Genomic DNA, 16,073 nt, shown 5'->3' with positions numbered 1-16,073 from the left:
TTAAAGGACAATATTTAATATCTCTGAAATGTGTTTTGTTATATAGCATGTTCTGGCAACCTATGTTATTATCATAATCGCTAATGTTATCAACCAGTCAGATGAAGTCTTATATCTTCGCGTTGGAGACTGAGCAGTGTGGGTGAAGAGCATAAATGGTGTACCGAACGATTTGATTCACTTTCAGAGTTTTTAAAGTTGCATTTCCATTTGCTTAATTTATAGGTCACCAGAACATGACCCTTAAGCGGTCGTCATCAGATCTTCACGTAGGACAGCGGAAATCTGATTTTAATCAGATTGAATAAAAATCAGATCCCTGACAATCTCCTACTTTCTCTTACTATTATATGGTCTTAAAATAAGTAACAGAAAGAAGCAAACTAACAATAGTTGTATAATTCAATAAACAATTTATTTTTCCACAATACAAGGTGAAAATTGAAAAGGAACGAACAGTATTGTCTACTAAATACGTAATAATTCTAAATGTTCGATAACAAGTCCAAAAGTATAGAATGTTCCGAATGAATTTCAATAATATTGAATGATATGATGTGCCACAATGATGTAATCCAGAACGTCTTTGAATGAGTTCTCAAGAATCCCAAAGTATTTAGTGAAAAAAGGAAATGAGCACTTTGTAATTTCAATGCATATTTGAAATATATAATTCTTCTCAAATTATTTCTGAACACCACTATAAACTCTGACCATACGTTCTCAAACACTGACATGAAGCAGGAACGAATACTTTGTTTCAAAACCTCTATTTATATACAACCTGTCATCTGACCTATGACGCGACCGAATACCCTGGAATTCCCTAGATGTGGATCATTCCTAATAGAAAATTCCATCAAACATTTGCTTCCCGAACATTACCAGCTGGTATACAAGTTGAGATCTTGAACTCAAACTTTAGTCAGTATCTTTAAAATAAAACATAAATTAAATAGGCACAACCACCAACTAGATAAAAGTAAGGAACGCAGTATAAATTAAATATGTATAACACCCAACAGAATTTTTTTCTTTCTCTTTGGTTCCATCTACTATCGAAATTATCGAGTACATTTCATCATGGCTTTAGAAAGAAGACCCGTATAGTTTGGTTTCCTGCGATTAAAAGGAATATAATTTACGCGATGCAAAAATTTGTCTCAGTTACTCTCTTGTATCTACATATTAAATCATTGTAAAAAAAAATCATCATAAATATTTGTTAAAATCCGATATTTGTTCCTCGATATATGAAAAGTAAACAACGCAGTAGTTATTCCCTAATAAATGGCGAAAGATACTTCTTTCAATAGCTCATGTTCATTACAGTATATAAAAATATATGCTGTATGTATGGTGTAAAACTCCTCTAAAAAAAGTCTTCTTGTAATACGATAGGAATGATCTAGGGTAAAGAGACTTTCTCAGCGTTCTATGAAGCGACAAAAAAGTATATCAAAAAGAGTTTATTGTTCAAGACGTTACTCTAAAGTTACATATTTGATAAAACATGCAGTATTATTGTTCTCTATACGTGACATGCTTGAATCGTATGATACCACGTACAGCTAAAGCCTGGCCGGATTATAATTAAAGATTTCAAGAAATCTTCCCTTAACGTATTTGTTCTACAAGTATTGAAATCGGACATGTTATTCTCCTCCGTTGTAATAACATTGCACTGCTGGAAAAATTCAACTATGATCAGTCAAGTTTCACAAAGTATTCATTCTTTTTCATCTCTTTGAAATTACTACATCACATTTATTTATCTTCGTGTCGTATGGGGAGAGTGCATCAAGTCAAGATCTAGCACAAGCCATCCAGCTGACAGCGCATTCGTACACAATACTTCCTAACCACGTGGTGAAGCTGGCAGTAAACCCAGTCCCAGATTGGTCCTTTAAACTAACCCCTACTCTTGAACCAGACAAGGTGTTTGTGTCTAGTTTAATGATACCGTACGACACTACCGGTGGAGAGGAAAAGGGGGTTCCGAACTGAACTTTCAGGAGCCTCTCCTCGTCGCTAGAAACGGGTTGATCTAGTGCAACGATTCCAGTCTGGCAACTATCGCTGGAGGTGAAATGTTGTTGAACATTTTTGATATTTCCCTTTTCTATCTCAAAAACCTTTGAATGTTCATCCAGAACGTCTTTGCGTAACCCAATAGGTTCCTGTACATCTTCATTTGTTTCCCCTACGATATTGATCGCGTTGCTTTTTACAGACTTCATTTCAACAGTTTTTCCGGTGAGATGTTTCTGGTCAGATTCTTTTTTATTAAATGTTATGTCATCTCTCTGAATTTCAGTCGCAATTTCATCCAACTGAGCCTGAAGCGTTTGCTCTGAGGACACAACAGATTTGTCTCGATTACAGACGTCAGCCAAGCTGTCCTTTAACTGCTGAGACATATGATCCATGTTCTCAAGTTCTTCTATAATCTTTTCTAAATTGTCCTCCATTTTCCTGAATTCCTGCTTCATAATTTGGGATTCCGCCTCGATTTGCTCCAGCTGTTTTGAAGTCTGGTCTTTTACGGACACAAATACATCGTGCTGCACGAAAAGCTCTTTCACTTTATTTTCGCCGATGCCCAACCTGTCGTTGATTGCCTCTAATCCCTCACTCAGAACCTCGATGCGTTTCAACAAGGTCAGTACTGCTTTGTTAATCACCAACCTGTTGCCTTCAACTTTCATAGACATCGTCGCCATTCTCTTTTCTAGCTCCTTTAAACGATCATCTTGGATGTAAATATACCCCAGTAAAAGAGCGAGCATAATCAAAATAACCGCTTGCACTGCAAACTGTATATAACTACTCCACTTTGGTTGAGAGGCCTCCACAGTCATTTCTAGCGAGGTCACCCTAGGTGACAATGCGCGCTTTTTACCCTAAATACTGTTTTGATTCTTGTAACAGCAAGCAGTTTTAGTGACGCTAGTGACTAGTATAGCTTTGTAATCGATCATGTAATCATATCTTTATCACGATCTTCTAGCTAAGTTAAAAGACTAGGCTATTCGCATGGCTGCCGAGTACCTTAAATAATGTATATATTCACACGATCGCCGTGTATCTAATGCGTGTACCAATCATGAGAAAGGTATATGCACGGCTGTGAAGCATTCACTGGAATGGCAAGCTTAATCCACACGGAAGTATTGTATTTTGCAATTCGCAATTTAGAATTGAAATTGTCAGAAAAGCAGGGCCGCATCAGGTCAGGTGTTGGGTGGGTATCCATAATTTCAAAAGGGCCCTGACTTTCCCCTTAAGGGCACCTAAAGTAAACATCGGTTGAGTCAATTTACACAAAGTGTGTGGGGGCCCCGAGTGGCTGAAAGCGCTCTCCGTTACGGATCACTGCCATCTCACCTCTGCGTGGGTTTTCCCGGGTTCTTCTTCCACCATTAATACTGGCCGCCATGTATAGCCTATTGTGTGCTGAAAATGGCGTTAAACCCTATAACAACAACAACAACACAAAATGTGCATAAATGCCCAATAAACGTGCGCAAGAATAAAACAATGGTCAAATTTCAAATGACCAGTGACTGTACATTTGTGTGTGTGTGTACTTTTTTTTATACCTGGGAGGAGGGTCCAACAACCACCCCCCACCCCCGTCCTATACGGCACTGGAAAAGCATGTGTTAGTCTTCTTGTCTATAAAAATATATTCAGTTTTGCTTCTGAGGACCTTTTTGGCAAGTCATTAAAGTTAAAACTGGTAAAATGTTACCCTCCTTCATTTCACAAGCATTCGTTACCAACGCCGTTAAGAATATCAATTAACTCTGTGTGTGTGTGTGTGTAATTTGTATTTTTAACGTAGCTTTAACAATTTTTCATTCATATCGCTACGATGTCTGCAGTGTGGCAGTTTAAAGTGATGTCTAGCACTGGGGCATCATGTCGCAGACATGTAGCATGATGTCCCACCCAGTCACATTATCCTAACACTAACCTCTTAATGCTGAGAGCCAAGCGAGGCAGCTGTTAGTACCATTTTTGTAAGTCTTTGGTATGACTCGGCCGGGGATCGAACCCACGACCTCCCGCATCCGAGGCGGACGCTCTAACCACTAGGCCACCGGAACGGTCATCATTTAACTGAAAAGGGGGTGGAAGAGCAAGCCTGTAAAATGTCATTACATGTTTAGACACCCCCCCCCCCGTTTTAATCTATTAAACGATATTCTAAGTCTCATTTGTAACGAGGTCATGTGCTCATTAGATGCTTCGAAGCAAGGTTGCTCATCATCCAAGTTTCCTCTGACCTTTACCCCATTTTTGATATTCTGACATTTTGGTTGGTTTGTGGCGGCGTCATAGAGTAGTTCCTTACAGGCGGGCGTAGCCAAACTTAAACCATCTTTCCATGACATCAGATGTTAAATAGTCATGTGATATCAACAAAAGAAAGGGGAAAAAAAGACCCTCTCCAATGTTTTTGTACAAATAATTCGATCATATTAAATGTAAGTCGCGTAAAATTCATAAAAAGAAATCGAAGGACACGTAATTCTCAAATCATGTTGCGCTAACATCAAGGACCAGAAACCTGTCGTTGTCATAGTAACCATGAGAAAATCGGATTCATCAAGCAAGGAGCACATCAACGATACTTTTGTTGGCTTGTGCTCTCTGCTTGATGTGTGATTTCGTCTGGTCTATCAGCAGATTAAAAGACACGATGAGATGGTGGCGAATTCCAGCTTAACGACAGGCTGTGGGCTCTGATCCCATGCTCCAACATAAATGTCAAAATATCTAAAATGGGGTGGGATTGGTCAGAGGAATTCGGACTAGATAATTCAAAGTATCTCGGGCTCGGACCCAGTATATTCACCGGTGGTCGTGCATCTATTGTTTGCTACAATAGGGTATACAGGAGCTGTGCAATAGTGTTTGTGAAGCTGTTAGGTGTAAAATCAACGTCATGACTGTATTTGTTCTTGTTGGAACATTAGGAAACAAGCGTTCATATTCACATAATAGCTGCTTTAATTCACTCCTTTCCTGTGGTTGTAGATGTGAAAGTTTGTGGTCCGGATCATTTAATATTTCCGATTTCAGAAGATTGGTTAAACCAGAGTCAGTGCAGTCAGATTGCATTCTTTCAACTATATCCTACGTGAAACGGGTTTAACTAAATTAATCAAATAATTAACTGGGTTATCTCAAGCAAAATACTGCTTTACTATATTTACATGACAAAGTTGTTTCTTTCATCGTCTACATAGAGTATTAACGATATAATTTAAGACATTTGCTTTCTTTTCCATTGTAAAAGAACCATATAATTTAGCCTATCGAGTATTTTGAGATATGGGCAAGGGACCCAGAACTCTATAACCAGACTGAAAGATCCTTTCCTGTGTATTTCTGTAATTTTGACTGAGTAGAATGAAAATCAGCTTTGGCTGCTTCACAAGCTTTTGACAACTTATATTTGAATGCAGGTTCAAAGTCTACAAGATTAATCTGGGAATTTTCATCTGAAAGAAGTTTCTTCTTTAATAGCTTCAACTTTTCACGATCAACATCTCTAAAACAACTTAGAAAGGACTAAAGCCCAATAAGCGGAAAAGGACGAAGTGGAGACGATCCAGCGACAATTTTGTGCCAAGTGCCATACAGTGAAATTTTCCAGGAAGCAATTTATTTAATAAGGTGGAATTGAGAACTATTTTAACTTTGATGGACTTATATTAATAACACCGGTTAGATAAATTGTTATTTAGCAAATATTGTTGTTAAGACATGAAGTGAATTTCGTTAATTCATTTGTATAATTAAGATGTGAAATCTTTTCATCGAAAATCGATAGTATTAACATTAAGAGCGCCTGCCGGTTTACATTTAGTCCAGTCATGGACTTAAAAGTCCACAGCAGGGCGTATGAATAGTTTTATAAGATGACTAGATTATGTCATAGTTCAGTTAGTGATACTGAATAGCCATTAGGGAGATACATTAGTCTTCTGTACTAGGATTTGTGTTTCAGCTGTCCGGCTGCGAATTGACCCATATTAGCCGTAGTTTCTGTTGAATTACGAAAAGACGATATCTAACGTAATGAGAGAGTGGGTAATGTTTGATCTCAGAAGAAAAAAAATAACCCTGACAAATATTTAGGTTGTCTATTATTTATTTTAAAAAGGGAAACATTTCCATACATGAACCCATACAGTGGGTAAAGGGAGAAGACAACTAAATTACAGCTGATGACCCGAAAGAAGGCTGGAGAGAGAGAGAGAGAGAGAAGGAGGACTACGTAAACTCCAACCGGTCACCAACGTTGAAGTTAGAAGGACAAGCAAGCAATCAGGTTATGAAGGAGTGCTGGGAAATTTAGTTCGATCGTTCACTCAATTTTATGACGAAATTTGTCTTATCGGAATAAACAGTACGGCTAATTGCATTTTTTTTTAATATATAAAAAAATTGGTCATTTTCTTTCTAGAGCAAGTATATCAATCAAATGTCATGTTCAATTTCATTCTGTTTATATAAATGATTAGATTGTTATATTCTGCATACGGGGGTTCTTGTTCTATTATATATCTCTGTTCAGGTCTCTGATTATTCCACCCATTAAATTCACCTTTTATTTTACTAGTTACTCGATCCGGGCAATAACATCGTACTCGATCATCCTCTAGATAACGATAACCAAAACCACCACGTAACGTACGAGTCATGCAATCTTGGACTGCATAAATGCTTCAGAGAGACGGAGTCTATATTGCATATCTCTATGCATTTGCTTCTCTTCTCCCTATCTCTTTTTAAATTTTTATTTATGTCTCTCCTTTTTCTCTTTTTTTCCCCCGCCACGCAATATATTTCTCTCTCCCTCTCTCTCTCTCTCAAACCCAAAACATTATCATCCGAAACTTCCTTTCCAGCTAAATATTGAATCAAAAAATTATTTATATCTTCTTTTGTTAAAGATACTTTCGTTTCAGCAAAATCTTAATGTCTGGGAAGCCCAAGCAAATCATCCTTTTTCACAGACCCTACCCCTTTGTAGGTAGGATTTAAGACAAAGTTCTAAACTTTAGATGGCATTGGGAATGCATCCTGTTGTCGCTCAAGATTTCTCAAACGTGCCAAATTAAAATCTTTACAAATTACAAATAAAATTCTAAAATAAGGTCAGTTTATAGATGGAGACCATTTTTTAAATTCAGATCGTGGACATGCCCTCCCCCAATTTTTGTTATGACTCTATGGTCTTAAACTAAGTAACAGAAAGCAACAAAACCAACAGTTTTGTATAATTCAAGAAACAATTTATTTCCCTCGAATATAATCTGAACATTTTTAAGGAACGTGCAGTATTTTTCAATTAAATCCAACTAATCCTAAATATTGTATCACAAGTCCAAACGTATAGACTGTCCCGAAAGAATTTAAAAATCTTGAATGTCATTATGTACAATACTTGCGTAATCCAGAATGTCTTTAAATGTGTTCTCAATAATCCAAAAGAAGTGTTAGCCCAAACAGTTGATAAGCATTCTGTAATTTGAATGATTGTTTGAAAACGCATAATTCCTCTCAAATTATTTCCGAAAAAAATCTTCAAATTCTCATCATAGATTCTCAAAGACTGAAAGGATAGGTCTTTAACTAAAATTTGAGTAAATAGGTTTCAAAAACCATGACAAAAGCCAAGTAGGCATATATATTTTAATTTCTGTGAGAAAAACCAAGAGAGATTGATTCCAAATTTGCCCGATACAAAAGCAAGCTGAGTGTGTACTTCTTGCAAATATTTGTCTCAAATGCTCTCTTGCATGTACACTTTAAATCATACAAAATTATTATAAAAACTCGTGAAAATCAGATAGTGGTTCCTTGACATATGAAAAGTAAAAGATGCAGCTATTCCTTTATAAATGGAAATATATATTTATTTTAATATTTCTTGTTCATTACAGTATATAAAAATATGTGCAGTATGTATGGCGTAAGATTCCTTTAGGTCTTCCTTGTAATACGATATGAATTATAAAGAGTAGAAATATTTTGTGAGCGTTCTATGAAGCGACAAAAATAGATTTGCTAAGCCATGATGTATGTGTGATGTGATTTAGATTTTTAACCTAGCTACGATGTCTGCAGTGTGGCAGTTTAAAGTGATGTATAGCACTGGGGCATCATGTCGCAGACATGTAGCATTATGTCACACCCAGTCACATTCTCCTGACACCAGGCCGACCAGTCCTAACACTAATCTCGTAATGCTGAGCGCCTAGCGAGGCAGCTGTTAGTACCATTTTTAGAAGACTTTCATATGACTCAGCCGGGGTTCGAACCCACGACCTCGCGCATCCGCAGCGTACGCTCTAACCACAAGGCCACCGGAGCGGTATTAAAGTTCCATAAACATAACACGCTTGGATCAATAGTACCATTTAAAACAAAAACCTAACCGGATTATGATTAAAAATTTATAGAAAACTTTCCTTAACGTTTTTGTTCTACAAGTATTAAAATCGGACATTTTATACACTCTTCCGTTGTAATAGCATTCTATTTTTCGAAATGTGAAATTCAACTCTGAACAGTAAAGTTTCACAAAGGATTCATTCTTTGTCACCTCTTTGAAATTACTGCGTTACATTTATTTATCCTCGTGGCATATGGTGAGAATGCACCAAGTCAAATTCTAGCACAAGCCATCCAGCTAATGGAGCAGTCGTATAAAATATTTCCAGACCACGTGGTGAAGCTGACAGTAAATCCAGTCGCCGATTGGTCCAATAAACTTACCCCTGCTCTAGAGTTTGACTGGGCGCTTGTATCTAGTTTCACGATACCGTACGAAATTACCGGTGGAGATGAGAAGGGGGTCCCGAACTGAACTCTGAGCAGCCTCTCCTCGTAGCTAGGGACAGGTTGATCTAGTGCTACGATTCCAGTCTGGCAACTTTGGCTGGGGGTGATGTGTTCTCGAACATCTTGGATATTTCCTTTTTGTTTCTCAATAGCCTTTGAATATTCATCCAGAACGTATTTGCGTGGACGAATAAGTTCCTGTACATCTTTCCTTGTTTCCTCTAAGTTACTGGTCGCGTTGCTTTTTACAGACTTCATTTCAACAGTTTTTCCTGTGATATGTTTCTGGTCAGATTCTCTTTGATTAAATGTTTTAGCATCTGTCTGAATTTCAGTCGCAATTTCATCCAACTGAGCCTGAAAAGTTTGCTCTGAGGACACAACTGATTTGTCTCGATTACAAACGTCAGCCAAGCTGTCCCTTAATTGCTGCAACATCTGATCCGTGTTCTCAAGTTCTTCTCTAATCTTTTCTAAATTGTCCTCCATTTTCCTGAATTCTTGCGCCATAATTTGGGATTCCGGCTCGGTATGCTCCAGCTGTCGTGAAGTCTTGTCTTTAATGGACACAAATTCCTTGTGCTGCATGAAAAGGTCATTCACATTATTCTCCACGATGCCCAACCTGCTGTCGATTGCCTCTAATTCCTCACTGCGTTTCAACAAGGTCTGTATGGCCTTGATAACCACCAACCTGTTGCCTTCAACTTTCATAGACATCGTCGCCATTCTCTTTTCTAGCTCCTTTAAACGATCATCTTGGATGTAAATACATCCCAGTAAAAGAGCGAGCACAATCAAAATAACCGCTTGCACTGCAAACTGTATATAACTGCTCCACTTCTTTTGAGAGGCCTCCACAGTCATTTCTAACGAGGTCACCCTAGGTGACAATGCGCGCTTTTTACCCTAAATACTGCTTTGTTTCTTGTACAATGATCAATTCTAGTGACGCTGGTAACTAAAATAACCTTGTGCTCGATGAGGTACACAACTAATACGTTCACGATATCAATGTACAGTCGACAAATGTAAATAATTTGTCTAATTTTGACCCTAAATGAGAAGAGTAAAGCATATTCAAAATTATTTTGCTGTCTGTCAACTTGAGTCAGGTCTTTGTCATTATCTTCTAGCCAAGTTCAAGGCTTGTGTTATTCGCATGGCTGTCGCGTACCTTAAATAAGGTAGTATATTCACACGGCTGCCGCGTATATAATCTGGAGAGACTATTCGCACGGCTGCAGTATATCTAATTTGAAAAGACTTTTCACAAGGCCACTTATACACAATGTACATGCAACTTTATTTGCTCGGTTGCGTGTATCGAATATGCAAAGGGTATTCGTACGGCTGTGAAGCAATCACAGGCATGATTAGGCTAATCCAGTATGATAGACAAGCAACGTTTGCATTTTAGAACCGAAATTGTCAGAAAAGCATGCGTTAGTCTTCTCGTCCATTAAAACCCCTATTTAGTTTCCCTCCTGTGCACCTTTTTGGCAAGCCGTTAAAGGTCAAACTGGTACAATGTTATACTCTTTCATTTCACAAGCGCTCATTACCAACGCAATTAAGAGTATCAATTAATTGAAAATGCGAGTGGGGGAGCAAACCAGTTTTGGAAGAAAAAAAAAAACAACCCTTATCCATTAATCGAAAGTCTTGGTTTCATTTGTAACTATGCCGTGTGCTCATTACATGCTCCGATGCAAGAATATTTATCATCCGAATTTCCTTTCCACTTCATTTGTCATATTCTGACATTTATTTTGGGATGTGGCGGCGGCATAGATTGGAGGGTTTAGCAAACGTAAACGAACTTGCATCGAACATGCCCGCATCGAAGGAAATTCAATTTATTTTCTCAGAAATTGTGAGCAGCACATTTCCCATATCTTTAAGCCCCCATTTATTTTGCTAGTCACACAACTACATGTATACAAATTTCGCAACCTACATGTCCATGACATCAGAACATGAAAACAAAAGAAAGAAAAAAAAAAACCCTCTCCAATGGTGCTGTAGAAATAATTCGAACATCTTAAACGAATTCCCATAATGTTTGTGAAAAGAAATGGAATTACAGATTTTCCCCCCACAACAACCAGAAACCTGTCGCTGTCACAGCAACCTGGAGAAAGTCCTTTTATTTGTGGGCACCTCTCCGTCCTCATCAAGCATGGACTGCGTCAACGATAGTTTTGTTGGTATCACTAGTCCACCACGTGGACATGTGCTTACTGTTTGATGTGTGATTTCGTCTGGTCTGTCAGCAGATTAAAAGACACGATGAGATGGAGGCGAATTTCAGCTTATCGATAGGCAGTGGGCTCTGATCCCACGCTCCAACATAAATGTCGAAATATCTAAAATGGGGTGGGAATGGTCAGAGGAACTCGGACTAGCAAATTCAGAGTATATCGGACTAGTACATAATAAATTCATCGGTGGCCGAGAGTAAAGTGTTTGCTACAGTGGGATATACGGGAGCTGTGCAAATAGTCTTTGTGAAACGGCAGTACACGGCCGCAATACAAATCATTTGTGGCGTAATAGACCTGACCCAAAATAAAATCATAAAGATGCATATCCAGTTATGCAAGTAAATTTTAACCGTTTCCGGTATGGAACAGTCGGACATTTCGGAAATAAACGTCTAAATTTAACGGCGTACCTTACCGTACCGATTTGCACCACTGCAGATACAGTAGAGACACTATGTATTGTCAGTTGACAATAAAATAAGGGAAGTGACTTTTATCATTACATGCAACGGTTATATGGTACACACCGGTACAAACAAGGGAGGGCTCGTTTCTTTGAAGACCAACAACGTCTCACTTTTTTTTGACAAAAAAAAATGAAGAAAAAAAAACAAGAAAAGCGGAGACCTACTTGTTGGTCTAGTTTCCTTTCCAAGATCATGTGGATTGTATAATCACGCGTTGATGGTTTCACCACTGTTAACTGTGCATATGTTAGCTAACATGAAGCTATTGTATTCTGTATAGGTTTTATCTAAATCATTTCAATAGTGAAGTCAATATAGGTGAATTGGAATCAATAATTATAATTGTAATCTATTTCTTTCAACATCCCCCAAAAAAGCAACAATCTCAAGGGAAATAAAAAAATCATACGGAGTTACAAACTTACCTCAGATTTTCCGCATGACCCGTTCTGTCATAGGACTTTGTCTATCATATGATTGAGAGGGTCCCGTGTCTGAAATGGACATTTATATTATGATATAGTCCTTTGTCAGAACGGGACTTTTATAGTATGAAATACAGGGTCCTATATCAGAACGGGTCACGGGGGTAATCTGAGGTAACTTTGTCACTCTGTATGATTTTTTTCCCCTTCAGATTATTGCTTTTTTTTTCAACATCAAGCTCGCGTTGAGCATCTGTGATTGCTAAAATGGCTAGCGGACGCAAGCTTTATAATAAATGAATGAGGGTATTTCCTTTAGAATAACGAGAGTCCCAATTACTTTGCTATTGCTCACCTGAGTAACATACATTCATTTGCATGTGAATGCAAATTCATACATCTAGCGAAAATGTAGAATAGAAAAAAGTTTGTGGCACCTGGTTGCTACATTGTTAATTGTTGGTGTTGCTTAAAATTTTTTCTAAACAATATGTGTTCCAGATTTTAACATTACGGATTATTGTTTCATGTTTGATGCTGGTTTTTTTTTTTAATGCTTGTATTTTGTATGGACTGAAATTAAAGAGATGAAGCATGGCAAAAAAAATAGTCATTCATTAATGTACATGTAAAGTATAATTACTTTGCTATACGCAAATAATATCGCAGCTGCGGGTTTGATCGCCAGGCCTTTGATTTTTCGTTTGCTGGCTTATTTGATTTCGATCCTTGAATGAAATATTTATTTTTTATTCCGGCAAATTATTTTGCCGTACAAAATATACAAAGATGCTATATATACTTACCTGGCATGAAAATGTGATAATTTATACAGCCAACACTGTCTCTCCATGCTCCCTGGGGAATGCCCCCCCCCCCCCCGCTTATAACTGAGAAGCTTCATTCATATTTACTTGGCACTACAAGGAGTACTTTATACAGTCAGAATGGACTCGCGTGCTTTGAGTAATTAAATTTGGAATAGTTTCTGGAGAAAAACATATCGATTTCTTTTATTTATTAAATGATAAATATACAAAATATAAATTTAAAATTTATGACTTTTCAGTTTTAGCACTGAATATATTAAATGCTATAAAATATGCTCATATATATATATATATATATATATATATATATATATATATATATATATATATATATATATATATAGATAGATAGATAGATAGATATATAATCACAAATATTTCTGGCATTTTAATTTAGTGATACCATTGGTTATTTTTTTTGTTTGCATAGAGCAGAGCCAAAAGAGAGAATACAGCAAAACTGCACACACTCCATTGTTTACCAAACTCAGATGACTCCGAATTTTAGCTATCTACTTAATGTGTTACCTTTCATATTTCTTTTATTCTTCTCCTTCAGATTCTATCTAAGTAAAGAATAATCAGTGTAATCCAAAAGAGGCATTGTTTTCTTAATTTATATAACTGGCTCAATTGTAATTGAAATGTATTGGGTATTGAAGTTTTAATGTTTTAAACTTTTTTCTGCAATGGGAGAACTTTACAAAACCCCTAACCAATGATAAGCAATAGTTCTCATAATAGGTTTCTTCCCTTGCTTTAATTGCTAAACTGGCATGTACAGGAAGTCCCCTCCTACATATGATCAATTTCAGTTCAGTGGTTTAGTAGTTTTATTTTTATTTTTAAGTTTAGTAATGGCAGTCACCTTTTTGATCGCAGGCTGGCACCTTCAGCAGCATAAGCCACATTTGATGGTGGTTCGGTAATATTTGAATAAACCTGAAAGATCTTCATTTCAGGATGCCTAGAGTAATTTTTAAAAAAAATTCTATTAAGCAGTTTTTTTGTTGTTTTGTTTTGAAGCGGTTTCTGGATTTTACTGCTTTTAGTAATGACGATCAAATTTTCATGTGTGCTTTCTGTAAAATTTGGTCCAATTCTGTAGAGCAGTTTTTGAGAAGCAGCAAACAGCAATTGTGAACAGACAATACACAACTGACGAAGCACCCAAACCACGAGCTGACTTAAGGTCAGATAAACTAAAAAGTCCTTTTCTGCAAGGTATTATGGGTATGAATGGAATTAGGTTATCCTTGGAAAATATTCATTGCTCTATGGGATGAACTAGTAAAAGTATGATACTATACCATTTTACCATAATGCATTGCAGAAAAGTGCCCACAAGTACTTGCAAATATTGTCAATTTGTACATGGAATTCTGCTTATAAATTATACTTCAAATTAAAATCAACATTTATCTTTTCAAAATATGTTCTTTTTAAACACGTGCAAGTTTATTTACTCCTATAAGTTAACATTTAAACCATGCTTGTCAAAGGGTGGGGTCGATGTTACAGCACACAAACACCTGGTTCTCTAGCAATGGACCTATACCATTAGTTTCATTTTGTAACGAGTCCCTGTGGTGTAAATTGGCAATATTCTGACAAGACGTAACCGTTTTCCCCCAAAGCCCCTTGGGCAAATCGATTTGAAAAATGTCAGCCAAAATTGTAATAGTGATACTAAAAAAAAATCCAGAAGGTGGAGTAAACAAAATTCCCATAGTCACAGCCAATCAGCAAAGAAAATAATGTTCAAGAACTGCATGGGCTATTTAGACTTCTCAGATTCATATAGAGTGACGTGTTAATATGCCAAAAGTTCAATACAGTAAAAAATGCACACACTATATGTAAAGTGTACCAACTATATGATAAAAACCTTTACTGCCAATTTCAGTTACAAAGCCGACTTGCAATATACACTAATACTGCCTCTGTGAGTACCATCGATTCAGCCACGTGACTTGTTATATGAATCCTCAAACTGACACCTAGAGAGTTATGTGGCTGTCCCGGATTCTTATAGATATTGTCTTAAATGTTACTTCTTTTGCTAGCTCACATATAGCTAACATCTAGTTGTAACTTAACATTAGTCACAAATAAGTAATTAATACAACATGCTTATTTTAATTCTAAAATATAATCTTCAGTTGACTGACATTAATGACGAGTCAAGATCAGTCACACAAATCTCTGGACTTGATACTTTGTTCGACATGAGGTTAAAAATGGTCTTTGATACTTCCCTAATGGCAGTTTGGCACGAAACAACACTAGCTTGCTTCAGATTGCAGTACAAGATAACTAAAGCTCTGATCACAATTTAACCATTACATCTCCCACCCCCAGTCCGACTAACTCTAAACAGTCTATTATTAACTTAAATTATATAATGAACATCGTGTTGCATCGGACCTACTGTATATAATATTGTTGTGTTGTAACTCCAACATGTAATGTATTCTAAATAATATAATTTATATATTTTACATATTTATATAATTTACTTTGATGTAATCCAACAGGTGGACAGTCGCTGATATAAAATAAAATTCAGTGAATAAACATAAATGTTTAACATTTCGCAAATAAGCCAATTATTCCAACTCAATGCACCCCTACATGTACATTTTTAAAATTGTCAAAAGTCACTCTCCAGGTTAAGACATTGTAAGTTCAATACCAAAAATTGCAAACATTATGCATGCAAAAAGCAATTATAATCCTTGACTGGTGTGTGTGTGTGTGATTTGAATTTTTAACATAGCTTTCACAATTATTCAGTTATATCGCTACCAGAGGGGTTTATTACAAAGAAAATTTGGAGTATCCGTCCATGAATCAAGGGATGGGGGTTTTAACCTGTAATAACAAAACACAAGGGAAGACACCAGTCCGCACCCCTCAGTAGTTCCAACCTTGCTAGTTTATCCTAATTGCATCTTCTAATTTCCAACTTAAGCCTGTCGTAATCAAGAATAGTTCAATTTTCAAAACAGGCTGACACACTTCGTTCAGTTTGTGACATATTGGAGAAAATGCAATAATTCTTGACCGATTCTGATGTCTGGACAAGTACCATTTGCATTCGGATACTCTTGGATTTCACCATTGCCCGAAATGTAAGATCTGAACAACCTCGAGTCTGTAGTTCAAGAGTATGTTTCAGAAGTTAACAATGCACTGTGCAACAATGTAACCAGCAAT

At 36.8% G+C, this 16,073-nt stretch overlaps 2 protein-coding genes across 2 annotated transcripts; both read right to left on the bottom strand.

Annotated features, from left to right (window-relative positions):
- Nucleotides 1-418: 418 nt before the first annotated feature.
- LOC149796179 (uncharacterized) lies at nt 419-3,077 on the bottom strand. The gene has a single exon (XM_089966123.1). The coding sequence runs from the start codon at nt 2,859-2,861 to the stop codon at nt 1,806-1,808; it is 1,056 nt and encodes a 351-aa protein (XP_089822249.1). The 5' UTR covers nt 2,862-3,077; the 3' UTR covers nt 419-1,805.
- Nucleotides 3,078-7,699: 4,622 nt separating this feature from the next.
- Nucleotides 7,700-10,052, bottom strand: LOC149796178 (uncharacterized). Its single transcript, XM_089966125.1, has one exon. The coding sequence runs from the start codon at nt 9,730-9,732 to the stop codon at nt 8,689-8,691; it is 1,044 nt and encodes a 347-aa protein (XP_089822251.1). The 5' UTR covers nt 9,733-10,052; the 3' UTR covers nt 7,700-8,688.
- Nucleotides 10,053-16,073: the final 6,021 nt, after the last annotated feature.

The sequence above is a fragment of the Sinohyriopsis cumingii genome, chromosome 7 (genome assembly GCF_028554795.1).
Source record: "Sinohyriopsis cumingii isolate HCF-2022 chromosome 7, ASM2855479v2, whole genome shotgun sequence".
In the NCBI taxonomy this organism is placed as follows: domain Eukaryota; kingdom Metazoa; phylum Mollusca; class Bivalvia; order Unionida; family Unionidae; genus Sinohyriopsis; species Sinohyriopsis cumingii.
The sequence above is the reverse complement of the archived record's forward strand: the minus strand, read 5'-3'. Positions and strand labels throughout refer to the sequence as shown.